The sequence below is a fragment of the Chionomys nivalis genome, chromosome 4 (assembly GCF_950005125.1).
Source record: "Chionomys nivalis chromosome 4, mChiNiv1.1, whole genome shotgun sequence".
Taxonomy (NCBI): Eukaryota; Metazoa; Chordata; class Mammalia; order Rodentia; family Cricetidae; genus Chionomys; species Chionomys nivalis.
This window is the reverse complement of record NC_080089.1, coordinates 78,704,481-78,719,066: the sequence shown is the minus strand read 5'-3', so window position 1 is coordinate 78,719,066 and position 14,586 is coordinate 78,704,481. Positions and strand designations below refer to the sequence as shown.

Sequence of the window (14,586 nt, the reverse complement as noted above, 5' to 3'; positions counted from 1 at the left end):
TAGCACTCTTAACCACTGAGCCTTCACTCCAGCACTCCTAGTCTGACAGTTCTCGATTTCAAGATAGCTTTGAACATTTAGTCTGTGTGCCTGAGAGAGTAGACCTGGGCATCACGGGCTCAAAATTGACACATTTTCCCATCAGTTAGCTTTTATTTATAGATGTTATATTTGAGGGAAGCAATTCAAATTTGTTTGTTCTGGGAATAGCATTCAGTGGTAGAGGTAAGGATTGACTTGCTTGAAAAATAAGTCATTAGTAATAATTGTTGGTGGCTCCTATAATTTAGAGAAATGGTGGGCTTATCTGGGCTGATGGTGGAGCAAGAGCTGATTTTGAAAGGAATTAAATGAAGGGTTCAATGATTATGAAACCCCAAGGGAGATTATATCATCTGGTTCAAAAGTTTTCCAGAACAAATGACAAAACTGATTATCGGAAGTATTTTTAATTAGCTGAGCTCAATCCAAAAGAAGGAGTAGAAGCTCAAGCCAACAGAGGAAGTTTATTGAACTTCCTATTTAAAACAGATGTTTTATCAGGATTTCTGAATGTGATGATAGGATTGTATTCCAATGTAGTTTAAGGAACTCGGGTATGCACAAAAACAAGCAATATCTAACTATTCTCCTTTCTAGATGTTATATAGGATATTTGTAGGTCATTTCAAACTTACCCGGAGAGCAGTGAGTTCAAAGTTGAGCTTTGAAAGCTTGCAAAGAGGAAGAAGTAAGCTGGTGTGGGTCCTCCACGGAGTCCCTGCTAGGGAGGGAGTCATGGAACAGGGAGGCGTGCTGTAGGGCAGCCAGGTGGACAGCAGCCACAGGAAATGTTCTCTTTAAGTTAAGGTTACATTTTCTATGAACAAAGCCATCCTCCTCCCTAGATGCAAAGCCCTGAGGTGCCACCATGCTTTGTCTGAGCTGTGTGAGCTTAGAGGTTAGCTATTAGACTCATTTGGTTGAATTTACCAGAGCAGACCTTTTAAAATGCAGAGCTCTAGAGTTCTTTGTAGATATTGTGGCCGAGTAAAAATGCACACATTGCATGGGAGGGAGCTAGAAGTGGATTTCCAACTTGATGTTAGGTTGTCCCACTCCATCGCTCAAGGGAATGTTCCTTGAATTTCTCCCCAAGTCCTATCCCATCGTGTGGCTTTGGAATGCAAGTCAATGCTCCTTGAATTTCTCCCCAAATTCTATTCCATTCATGTGGCTTTAGAATTCAAGTCTTCTGGTTGGCTATAAGTTCTGTGATACCACTCACAAAAGGATAGGTGCTTAGTAAGATCAGAAACCAAGAAAAATTAGGAACCGATGACTTTTTTTAAATATGTATTTATTTATTTATTATATATACAATATTCTGTCTGTGTGTATGCCTGAAGACCAGAAGAGGGCACCGGACCTCATTACAGATGGTTGTGAGCCACCATGTGGTTGCTGGGAATTGAAATCAGGACCTTTGGAAGAGGAGGCAATGCTCTTAACCTCTGAGCCATCTCGCCAGCCCAGGAACCGAAGACATTTAATTTACTTTGCATGGAACTTGTCTTATGGCTAGTGTAAAAAAATAATGGGTTAGCGCTGTCTCACAGCAACATCAGAATGGCAAATAGTGTGTTTACTGTGTTGCCCAAAGTTTCTTAAGGAGAAAACAGCACAATAACAAACGAAAGAAATGGAAAATTTTAGATTTTGGTAAATTCTTGTCAAAAAAAAATATAAGAATCCAGTGTCCTCTATATGTATATGATATTCACAATTTAAAGTTTTTTTATTTCAATTTGAAAAAAAAGAAAATTATGTTGACCAGTGTCTGGGTATCGGAAACTCCCAAGCTCAAGTGCTTTTGATATTTTGAGTTTGCCAATAAGTGGTAATTAACTATGATTATTTGTCTTTACTGTTTATTAAATACTTTACAAATTACAAGTGTCACATATATATGTGTGTGTGTGTGTGTGTGTGTGTGTATGTGTGTGTGTATATCACAAAGATCTATATGTAGAAATAGAAACTTATTGCAGAATTGTACCTGGTCATAATAACCTCTAAGCTCTTCTTAGAGGCCCCAGGGTCTGACACTTGGGTTCTTTTCTGGGATACAAGGAAAGTCTAGCAGGAGGTGCCAAGTTTGTTACCATCGTCAACAACAAACATTTAAACAAGAATTATGTGTTTGTTTATTCCTCCACCTCTTCCTGGTGTGTGTGTGTGTGTGTGCGTGTGTGTCGTATAACTTGGAAAGAGGATAACTCACAGGAGTCCATTCTCTCTCCCATGTGGGTCTTGGGGACCAAACCCAAGCCATTAAACTTGAGTCATCTCACTGAGCAATCTTGCTGGCCTCTCAACAAATACAAAAACAAAAAACATAAAAGAAAAAATGACTATTTAATGAACCACTTCAAAACCTTATGCTGTACAATATTTATTTCTCACAATTTCAGGTGTTGGATGAGTGATTCTTGAGTTCATTTGAGATTTGGGGAAAACTGATCATAAGCAATTACAGATATTAGACATCTTTTATTATGAAGGTAAAATTTATATAGAACAACCTTTTGTTTGGTAAACAAGTGTTTCTGACAGTCTATTATAAACACACACATTTACACATTTGTTGCCAGTTTGGTAATTTAAGTGTACCAATGAAGCCAAGGGGTGATACCATGATGTTGTTTTTTCTGTGTAAACCCTCGGCCAACCCTTCACCAAATATGAATTCTGAAGTCATTTCTGTGTGGATTGTACAATGCCAGAATTAAGAGAAAGTGGCTCTATGAACGAAGAGCTTTGCACACTAAGAAAGGTGTAAAAGCCGAAAATATTAGCCGTGCAGGGGGCCTTGCGGTGATTTCTGGTACCTTTATTCTTTATCCTGGATGAGAAAAAGCATTTTGAGTCCCATCCACACTAAGAATGGTGGATTCCTCTCTGACATTTGTTTCTATGAGTCCTTAAGGAAGGAAATGGGAAGATGCATTGTGACGTAGTTCTTTTAAACATTCCTTGATGCATACTACATAAGGTTTTAAAAAGTAATGAATATGAAATAGTACTTTAATCTCAGATGACGATATCTACATAGTATCTTGTAAGTGCTTTTACTTTTCTGGCTTGAAGATGGATCCATTTTACGAGTTTTAAAAAGTGTTTTAGGTCTAGAGAAAACTGCACACACACATACACACATATATGTATATGCATTTGTATGTATAGTTTTTAAAGCTGTGCAAAGCCTTCAAATGTCTTAAGTCTAAGACATTTATTTTCTTCATCTAAACTTTGCATCTAAACTTCATTTAAACCCAAATTCAAGCCGAAAGGCCGAGAAAGGGAATAAAAATACCTCCATCTAGTGGCCTCCAGTAGGTAGTTAATAAACCTGAATCCAAAAGCATTTTCTGTGGAGGGTCACCCACCACGCAGTTGGCAGGAACCTATAGGTTTGTGATGTAATGTAGCTTAGTTACTGTTCGCTTAAATATTAACTACGAGAGTAAAGTTATAATAGTGTTCATTTAGAATTGAATATAGGTGGAAATGCTAGTTCTTTCTTTGGGGGAGCAGGGTAGGTTGTCTTGGAATGACCTCAGTGCCTTCCCCATGCTAGGCAAGCATGCTGCAGTTGAGCAACACCGCAGCTGCTCTTCATGTTCCTGGCAAATCCTGATGGAAGTTTCTGCACTTACATCACTGCTGTAGGCTGCAGAGAGGTGAAGGTTTAAGGTGGAGCAATTTTCGTGCTTTTCTTTCTTCTGCTTCGCATAAGCTCAGTGTCTACAGGACCGTGTCTTCTCATCAAGGCAGCTTCATGCCTACTACAGTGTCCCATCTCAGTGCATAGTTTCAAAAGGACTGAATGAAAACTGTCACAATACAAGTTTATGAGGCCATGAAGACTAGTATAGAAGGAAAGCCAATCAAACAATGTGATATTAAATGTTTGCAATGCGGCTGGACTGTTTTGTTTACCGAGTCAGCTTTGAAATTTATTATAAGACTGAATCAGGGGGCAAGCAGGATGGCTCAGTGGGTGAAGGCACATATTGCTGATCCTGAGCTCCATCCCCAGTATCCACGTAGAGTAAGGAGAGAGCCAATGCCTGCAAATCCATCCACTGACCTCTACACCCACCTACTCCTACACACACAACATAAAGGAATATATAAAAAAAATTGTCTTCAAAAATTGTGAATGAATTTATGGGGCCAGTGAGGTGGCTCAGTGAGAAGGGAGGTCTGCTGGCAAGTCTGAAAACCTGGGACATGCATAATGAAGGGAGGCAGCCAAGTCTGCAAGTTCTTCGGTGATCTCCGCAGGTGTGCTGCGATGCTTGCGCACCTACACAGCACACACTCGCTCAATAAATAATGTAATTAGCCGGAAAGAATACATGTAGATATAAAATCATTAGTTATGCAAAACCAGTAGTCAGAGAGCAAATTGTTTCTTGACTTCTTTGGAACATGAAGCGACTATGTCCTTATTAACAGTCCAATCCACATGCATTGAAAAAAGAAGTTAAAGATGTGTGGGTATTGTTCAGAGCAGAGAGTGTTCAGAGCAGAGAGTGTTCAGCTGGGAGAACAGTTGCACAGAAAGTCTTTCCCCACCATGCGACTTGCATATCGTAATTACTATATATATATGTTTAGTTCTTTCATTAAGATCAACCTACCATTATTAGTATGTTAGACATGGTTCCTAAAGAGCTTTAAAATTATTTTGGAAGTAAAACACACATGCAAGTATAAAGAAGTTATCCCAAATAGCAAAGTCTGCGGAGCTCTTGATACTGGCCTCATTTACATGTTTTTGGTTTGCTGTGTTAACCTTTACGTTCTTTTATTGAAATGGTTTGGTACTGGTCTTCATATCAACTGCCGACTTGGGTTTAACTGAAAATGTGCTGTCTTTTTTCTCTTTATAGAGAGCATCATCATTCACCAGTTGCGAATGAGCTCCCGATGAGATTACCACGCAGCCCTCAGTCATCACCGAGGCTCTCCATGCTACTGACACTGGCTGGAAACACCTTATGACTTCCAGTGATTTTTTTTTTTGAGGATACAATTTATCAGTTAAAAACCACATCCTGGATAATTATGAACACATGTAGCAGAAGCAATTGAATCTTTGTGCCAAAGGAAGTTTTCTTCTCTTTACAGAGCTTTCAGGCCTGTGGGCACATGCTGTATAATTTATTTTTATAATACATTTTGTCATGTGATATTTTTCCCTAAACTGTTTCTTTTCTCGTAGTCTATGGCACATATATCTGTAGATTACACTGTCAGTTCTTCGGAGTATTGATATTGTATATTCAAAAGGTTAACGTGTCATTTTCTTTTTAGTACTTCGTTCATTTTTAATGAAAAGAAGCACAACACTGTTTCCCTGGGCGACTTTAAAGTAACACCTAGAAACAGTAGACTTGGAGTTTTACTAGTCATGTGACTGTATGGTCCTGACTGTGGCTTGTCACTGAAAACAGCGTTCTGACTTAGGAGTCTAAGTACTTAAAAAAACAATTTGTGTCTCCTCTGTGTTCTGTGTGGGAAACTAACAGCTTTGACTGGCAGTTCAATTTTATTTCTATTTGCATTATTTAATTATGTGTACAAAACAGTGGCTGTGACATCAACTTGTTTCCCACATATTATTCCCACCCCATGAAATCTTGAAAATAAAAACTGACCTAGAAAATGTCAACTTTTTATCAAAAAAAGATAGGGAGACCCAAATGTAGATAATCGTTTCCCTTTGATTTTGATTGACTTTCATAACTCCGCGTAGGTCTAAGAACAACTCCTCCTCTGCCTCCTCCTTCTCCTTCTTCTATTCTTCTTGGTACAGGTCCTTGTTATTTATCCGTAGTTGGCCTAAACTTGGCTGTGTAGGCCAGGCTGGTCTTGAACTCAAGGGATCTGCTTGTCTGTGCCTCTCACAAGTGCTGGGACTAAAGATGTGCCATAATACCCGGCTAAGAATAGAGTTTTAAGGGATTAAAAGCCCAAACTATATTACTCAAGTCTCAATGGCAGAACTGCTGTTGAATTTAGGTTTATGTGAAAATGTGAAGTCTACTTGAACCCCTAGTTTAGGGAAAAAAAATACTGTCGAGGGGGTGGGAATATTTCCAACAAGATTTTTAAAATAACTTTAAAGATCAGAGTTGACTCGTAAGTTTCTAAATGGTACTTCTAGTGTGACTGAAGAGCCAATGTTTCTTCTGAAAACTATGAGGTAAGTAAAATCACCCAGATAAAGTGCTGTAGACTCACCACTATAGTCCACAAGCTGTCTCCACGCCAGCCACAGGCTCTGGAATGGGAAACACAGTGCTACATTTTTTCCCTCGTGTAACCTAGAAGGTTTGACTATAATCTGAAGGCTGACAAATCATAGTCAATACACACTGTAAACTAAAGAACTATACTTTCTAAAAATTATTCTTGCTTTTTAAAAAGTAAGATAAAGTGCTCTGTTTGGTTTACCTGAGCTGGAATGACTATGGAGGTCTCACATAACCTTCTGTGGTTTTGATTACTGATCCAGAAGCCTGGAGTATGCATGTGATCTCTTAAAGCGTTGTTAAGTTTTATTACAATGCTAAAAATGTAATGATATTTTCAATCACAAAACAGTTTTATTTTATTTAGGTTTTTTTTTTTGTTGTTGTTGTTGTTTTTCCAGACAGGGAGGGCTTCTTTGTATAGCTCTAGCTATCCTGAACTCACTCTGTAGACCAGGCTGGCCTCGAACTCACAGAGATCTGCCTAACTATGTCACCTGAGTACTGGGATTAAAGGTGTGTGCCACCACTGCCCAGCTTTATTTAGTATTTTTATATTGACAGGGAGGTAAAGTATTTAGGTGGCACATTTGCCTGAAGCTTAATTATTTGCTTTAAATTAAAACATTACTAAGATGTGTATTTGGATCTGATGGGTTTCTTTCCCACCAGAGTTGTAATTAATTTTGGTATTTATAAAGACAGTGAAGATTATATTGGAATCAGTCATCTGGGTAGATGCTGAGACTTTTTCTGATTATCTTACAATAAATGTCTTTGGCTAAACATGAATGACAGATAAGTAAAATGAACACATTAAATTTTTAAAAAATAGAATATGTCCAAGATCACAATCACATCTTAACAACCTTGCTTGCTTGTAAGAGCTGCCTTCACAGAAAATTCTGGCACTAACCCACATTACATCATATAACTCCAATTTCTTTTACTGTAAATATGTCATCAACTTGAATGAGACTAATTTTTGGATAGAATAATTTGGATGTTTCCTGAAGTATAATCAGTATTTCTAGTTCAAGGTACCATTGAACTAATCAATTTGTTTTACGCTTGATTTGTTGTTGTTTTGTTTTGTTTTCAAGACAGGGTCTCCCTACGTAGCCCTGGTTGGCCTGGAACTCGCTATGTAGAACTCACAGAGATCTGCCTCTCTCTGTTTCCTGAGTGCTATGAATAAAAGTGTCCAATACAAAACCCAGCCTTTACACTTGTGTTTTGAGACAGGGTTTCACTATTTAGAACAGGCTGTCCTCAAATACACTATGTAGCTGAAGATAGGCTTGAACTCCATCCTCCTGCCTCAGTCACCCGAGGGTTAGGATTACAAGGATAAGTCACAATGCTGGCTAAACCTTGATAACAGTTTCTGTGTATTTGATTTTGGTTATCTTCTGCATTTTTTCAAGAGTTCATAAAGCACTGAGCTTGGTGAAGATAATGGATAGAGTGTATGCACAGGATGCTGGTGCCCAGAATGTACATGCAATATGAATCTGCTGACTCCTAAGACAGCCATTAAGAAATGGTGATGTGGTATATCTAGTTTAAGCACCAACAGCAGCACAGACACCACTGCAGTAATGCAGAGCTTGTAAACGTTAGGGCAAAGCAGGAGGAAATGGCTTATTAGGCGTGTGATGTTTTTATCCAATGCCACGGTTGAACTTTCCCAGAAATGCAGAAAAAACATAGCGGAAGCTGAGTATGTTCATGAACTGTTTGAGTATGTTCATGAACTGTTTGAGCATGTTCATGAACTGTTTGAGCATGTTCATGAACTGTTTGAGTATGTCATAAACTGTTTGAGCAACACATCTAAAAATGACAGAAATACAAATTGAAACTTAACATCATACTTGGTACCTGAGGCTCACACCCTCTTACCTTTGCTACTACACCAATGCTAAAAAGAACAATTGGAAGGAAAAAGATCTGTAATAAAATATAAAAATTAGAAGTTCTTTGACCATCAGTATTTGTTTTTTAAATTTTTCAGTATTTATTTCCTAACTACATAATAATTGTGTTGTCTATAGAAAATAAAGTTTCACAAACTTGGGAGAGGTATGTTTGTGGATGCCATGGTAGATACAGGCATTTTCTCCTTTTTTTTTTTTCAAGTTATTTGGGGGAATTTCACCTCATCATCTAATATATTTTGTTACTTTGCCACTGCAAATTTGAATTTTTAATCTAATTTTAAAAAAAGAATATAAAGTATTTGTTTCTCCAGTATAATAAATGTATAATGTGATCAGTCAGTCTTAGAATTCTTCAGATTTTAGCAGAGCTTTCAAAAGCAAGAGTATATTTTGGAGGGATTTTATAAATACATTCTATTTTCCTATCATTCTTCATTTTGCCTCCTTTAAGCAATATTAAATACATAAGTTTATTATTTCACACTGAAGCCATATGACTTTACGTATTTATCTTTTATGTGAATGTAATACCCTGTTTTCAGCTCTTCATAGGTGATTGGATTACAATGAAGACATTCTCTGTGTTACTTTTACAATCAAATATATTCATGGAAATCTCACCAGAGTATGAAAAAATGATAATGAAATTGAAAAGGATTGTGCAATATTATTTTACATAAGAACACAATATTCATAAAATTAAAACAATTTAAAATAAATTTACAACTTTTTAACAATTTACTTATTATTTTATGTGTATGTGCCCAAGTGTATGTATGTATGTATGTATGTATGTATGTATGTATGTATCTATGTATGTATCGATCTATCTATTTGCATCATGTCCATGAAATAACCCAGGAGGCCAGAAGATGACATTAGGTCCCCTGGCACTGGAGTTACTGGTAGTCTTGAACCACCAGATGTGGGTACCAAACCAAGGTTCTCTGCAAGAGCAGCAAGTGCTCCTAACCACTGAGCAATTTCTCCAGCTCCAGAACTTCCTTTGGTTCAAAATCATTTGCTTTAAAATAGTTTTTTAGCTCCATATTTCATATTTTCTTAGTGTGTTTCACTAAGGTTGTGGAGAGGTAGCAGAATAACTGTCAAAAGGAAGGCGGTTCTTCCCAGTTACACTGTAGCTTTGATTCCTTAGTAAAATCAAACTTGTCAGGTTTTTAAGACAGGGTTTCTCTGTGGTTTTGGAGCCTGTCCTGGAACTAGCTCTGTAGACCAGGCTGGTCTCGAACTCACAGAGATCCACCTGCCTCTGCCTCCCAAGTGCTGGGATTAAAGGCATGCACCATCACCGCCCGGCTATTCTATAGCTTTCTATTGTTAAACTAAAGGCAGATTCCTCAACAGAGCAAACAGACCCAAGGCTCTTGGAAGTTTGGGAAATGGTTTCCGTAAAGAGGGATGGAGGTGAAGTGGATTATTATACTTAACCTCTTAGCTCGGTGCCAGAAATGATGGCCCATACCCAAAGCTGGTCCTAACTCACCTTTGCCTCACTTGGAATAAAGGAATGAGTTTCTTGTGTTTATTAGTTAGAGATGTAACTATCAAAGAAGCAAAGGGCCAGCAAGACCGCAAAGGATATTGCTGTCAACCCTGACAGGCTGATTTCAATCCCTGGGACCCACACATGGTTGAATGTGTTCTCTCCTCACCAAATGTATACTGTGGGACAGGAGCTCCCACACATACATAAAGAGATGCATGCACACACGCAAAATAAATAAATAAATGTAAAAAGAACATTTTTAAAAGCAAACAGGAAGGATATATAAGCCAAGATGCTTCTAGTATATCCTACCATCAAGAAAATGAAGAAGAGAAGCCCTGAGGGCACCATGGTTTAAGAACACTGGCTGAAAACTCATTATTAATTTGAATTTTACAAGAGAAAAGGTTCCAGGGTCTAAACTACATTTAAATGAATTTGTTAACCTCAGAGCTCCAGGTCAGTGACCATGTGGAAGGAAAACAGAACAGCCCCTTCATCTCAGGCTTCTTTGGCAACAGGGTACATCATCTACTTTGGAAATGAGAACTTAGTCAAGGTTCCTGCATTGGAAAGATGTCAAATATGGAGACAATCTCGTCAAGTAAAGGACTCAGGGCAACTTCTAGTTCCATGTACAGTTGTAGACAATTGTGAGCTGCCATGTGGGTGGTGCTAGGAGTTGAACCTGGGTCTTCTGGAAGAGCAGTCAGTGCTCTTAACCACTAAGCTATCTCCCCAGGATCCCCTCCCACTTCCTTTTCTTTATTGTCAACCAGTTATTCCTTGATTTTCCTGGCAGTCACAGTAATTCTTTTACAGATAATCTCTAAGGAGAATAAAACTTCTTTTCCTTCTTTTCAGGACCCTTTTTATTCCCTCCAAAATCTCCCTTAGATTGAATGCTATGTCAGTTCCTTGCTTCTGTAAAAATAATAAAATAATAAAATAATAATAATAATAATAATAATAATAATAATAATGCCTTATGAGGTCAACTGGTAAGGTCCGAGTTTACACTGGCTCACAGTTTCAGAGGTCAGTCCATGGTGCATGCCTCTGCTGCATACAGTGTACCATGGTGCATGCCTCTGCTGCATACAGTGTACCATGGTGCGTGCCTCTGCTGCATACAGTGTACCATGGTGCATGCCTATGTTGCACACAGTGTACCGTGGTGCATGGCTCTGCTGCATACAGTGTGCCATGGTGCATGGCTCTGCTCCATACAGTGTACCATGGTGCGTGCCTCTGCTGCATACAGTGTACCATTGTGCAGGCCTCTGCTGCATAGTATATCATGGTGAGGGTCTGTTGTAGAGGAAGCCTATTTACTTCACAGTAGCGTGGAAGCAAAAAAAAAAAAATAAGGGAACAAAATCCCCATATCCCCTTCAGGTGCACGCCCTCTGTCGTGGTTTGGATAATGATGGTCCCCATAGGCTCATATGATTGAATGTTTGGTTCCCGGATGGTGGACTGTTAGGAAGGATGGAGAGGCATCACCTTGGTGAAGGAGGTGTGGCTTTGGGGCAGGTCTGTCACTGGTGGTGGGCTTGAGGTTACTAAAGATCACACCAGGCCCAGTCTCTTGTTCTGCTTGCAGCTGGCATTTCTAATGAGAGTTCTCAGCTACTGTTCTGGAGTCATGCCCGCTTGTGCGATGACCATGGCCTTATCCCCTGAAACTGTAAGTAAGCCCCCAGCTAGTGCTCCCTTTCCTCAGTTGCCTTGGTCATGGGTTTTGTCACAGGAATAGTGTTCCTTAAGATACCCATTGCTAGAACCTCCTCCTTAGGCTTTTATGGTTTTACTATCCCCAGCCCAGAAACACTGTAAACTGGGATCAAGTCTTCAATAAACTGGACTCTGGGGGACAGACTGAAGCTATAACAACTGGGATTGTACAAATCTATGCTCAGTTTATACACTTCTTAAAAGCCTTGCATATTGCTCACAGTGAATTCAAGAAACTGGACACAGCTTCAGCATAGCATCTCATGCTTATACTAGATATTTTTTTTTCTTTTTTAGTTTTTTAAGACAGGGTTTCTCTGTAGCTTCAGAGCCCGTCCTGGAACTAGCTCTTGTAGACCAGGCTGGCCTTGAACTTACAAAGATCCACCCTCCCGAGTGCTGGGATTAAATGCGTTCGCCACCATTACTTGCCTTTTTTTTTTTTTTAATGTATTAAAGATTCAACCTGGTTCTCATACATGTTTAACATATGCTCTACCACAGAGCTACACCCAACTCTTTGGATAAATGTTTTTAAATGGCAATCCCTGCTAGAATGAAGCTCTTGCCTCAAACTCCCGATTGCCCCAATTTTCAAATCTTCTTCCCTGATCACAATGACATTTGCTTTCTCTTCTCTCCTCTCCCTACCCTTTTTCCTTTGATCTCTCCTTTTGCTCTTTATGCATAGTTCTTTTACGTCTTTTGTAGGAAGCCATAAGTTAATTCAAGTTCCGTATGTTTTGTAGGCACTCAATGAAATGCTTCTAACCCTCAAAATTGCTCTTTGAGAATTAGTCCTTCAGACATGAAGTTCTTCTTCACTAAAGTACTGCTTGCTAGAACTTCCTTCCCAGAAACTTCTGTGCCCTCGGAGAGTTTTAGATCCAGAATCCGTGATTCTAAAGGAAGATATGGTGTCTGTAAGGACCAGGGGCCACCAATGGGGAAGCAGACAGTCTGTGATACTTTAACAAGGGAAATGGATGCGTTCATTTTCACTTCCCTTTTCAAAGGGGCCAGGCATTGGCTTCCACGTGGTGCACTGGTTCCAGCAGAGCGCAGGAGACATGAACTAACTGTACAAGCTAATGTCTTAGTTACTGGTCTGTTGCTATGAAGAGACACTATGACCACGGCAACTCTTATAAAAGAGCATTCGCATGGCAGAGCACACGCAGGCACGGTACTGGAAAAGTAGCCGAGAGCTACATCCTGATCCTCAGAGAGACGAGGCCTGCTGTGGGATTTTCAAAGCCCGCTCCCAGTAACATACCTCCTCCAATAAGCCCACAGTTACCAAAGAAGGCCACCCCTCTTAATCCTTTCCAATAGTTCCACTTCCTGGTGAGCAAGAATTCAATTACATAAGCCATGGGGGTCATTCTCACTCAGATCACCACAGTTAACAAAACAGGTATCTCACCCAAATTCAGGTCACTGGAGACATCTGTTTCCACGGCGATCTAAAGCCTTGCTGGAGAACAATTTGATCACCCAGGGTAATGCAGAGTATTAACAAAGCATATCGTGTAAGATGCCTTGGTCATTATTCCATTGTCTCTGGAATGAGGACTTCCTTCCCTACAGCTTAGTGTTTGACATCATAAAGGGGCCTCCTACAACCACTCTGTAGACTCACAGAGCAAAGAGCTCACTCTTGCCATTGTGTGTTGGCAAGTAATCTCCTCCAATGTAAATTCACTGAGTTGCCAGGTAAGCTCTGGATTTACTGAATATGTTTTACGTCCCAGGCCTTTTGCCAAGTGTTGGGCCTTTAGAAAAGAATAAATAGTCTCTGGCCTTGAGCTTCTATCTAGTGAGACAGATGTAAGGAGATTCCCTTCAGAACCAGATAAGTGTGGGGGGTGGGGGGGTGGAGGCAGGGGTAAGTCCCCTTGAGCTCAGACAGAAGTCGGAGGTACTTTAAAGCAATATGTAATTTCATAGGTAGCAGTGACTCAACTAAAAAAAGAAATGTACCTCCCACTGCTAGAATTTCTAACAATTTAAAACTTGTCAAAATGGGGAAAAAAGTAAGTCTAAAAATAGGTCTAAACATGATCTCCCTATATGAGAGAACATTTTTAAAGGCAAGTTTTTTTCTACCTCTGTGGTTTTCATGAAATAAGCTAAGCCTCTTTCCTTATCTATTCTATTCCCCTTTAAATAATTAATTTCTCCGTTATACCTGTGACAGATGTCAGCTGGCTGTCAACCTGGAGATGGCACCGTATGTTACGATAAGCTCTTGTCTATAATTGATGACACCTGTTGGGAATGGACTCAACGGAGAGGTCAGAAGTAATGGGAGTTGTGAAGTCTGGGGTCTCGCTGGACAGCCTTTCACTCAGAGTGAGAAAGGAAACCTCATTCTTTAGTTTGGGGGCTGTCTCCTCAAATTTCTGAAATTTGGTGTCATTGTCCTTCTATTAAATGACTCACGATAAAAGTATCTTGCTTAGCTGGTATTTCTGATTGCTGACTGGTTATGCAAGAGCCTGCAACAGTGGTTATCAGGCCAAACAACCTCTCAGCATGAGAACAAGAGGGTTCTTAAACATCTAAGAGTTCAATAAGCATGCTACATAAAAATCAGGCAGAGGTCTTTTGTTTGTTTGATTTTGTCCTTATTTTTGAGGCAGGGTCTCCCGTAGTCAGTGCTGGCCTTGATTCTCCTGCCTCCACCTTGCAAATGCTGGGATTATGAATGTGCAGCACCATGACCAGACAGATGGTTTTGTATTTGTTTTTTCAAACAGGGTCTTTCTGTGTAGCCCTGACTGTCCCGGAACTCACTCTGTAACCCAGGCTAGCCTCAAACTCAGAGATCTGCCTGCCTCTGCCTCCCAAGTGCTGGGATTAAAAGTGTGTGCCAACACCACCTGACTAAGAGAAGATTCGTTTTTAAAAGTAATTTTTCAAACCCATACCAAATGTATCTCTAGTATAATACATATAGTAAATTAAATGTATCACACAAAATCTGCATCACCCTCCTAAAAATCATCAGGGATACTTCAAGAATTAATTAGACCCACCCTCGTCTCTAAGCAGCTGTTTTTAACTGAGCAGAAGTGGAGCAAAAGATACT

General features: G+C 39.6%; 1 protein-coding gene across 1 annotated transcript in view; it reads left to right on the top strand.

Moving 5' to 3' along the window:
* Positions 1–6,649, top strand: part of Filip1 (filamin A interacting protein 1) — a 151,751-nt gene extending 145,102 nt beyond the window's left edge. The window contains exon 7 of the mRNA XM_057768845.1: positions 4,941–6,649. Within this exon, the coding sequence (XP_057624828.1) occupies positions 4,941–4,981 (41 nt within the window). The 3' untranslated portion in view covers positions 4,982–6,649. The remainder of the gene's footprint in view (positions 1–4,940) is intronic.
* Positions 6,650–14,586: the final 7,937 nt, after the last annotated feature.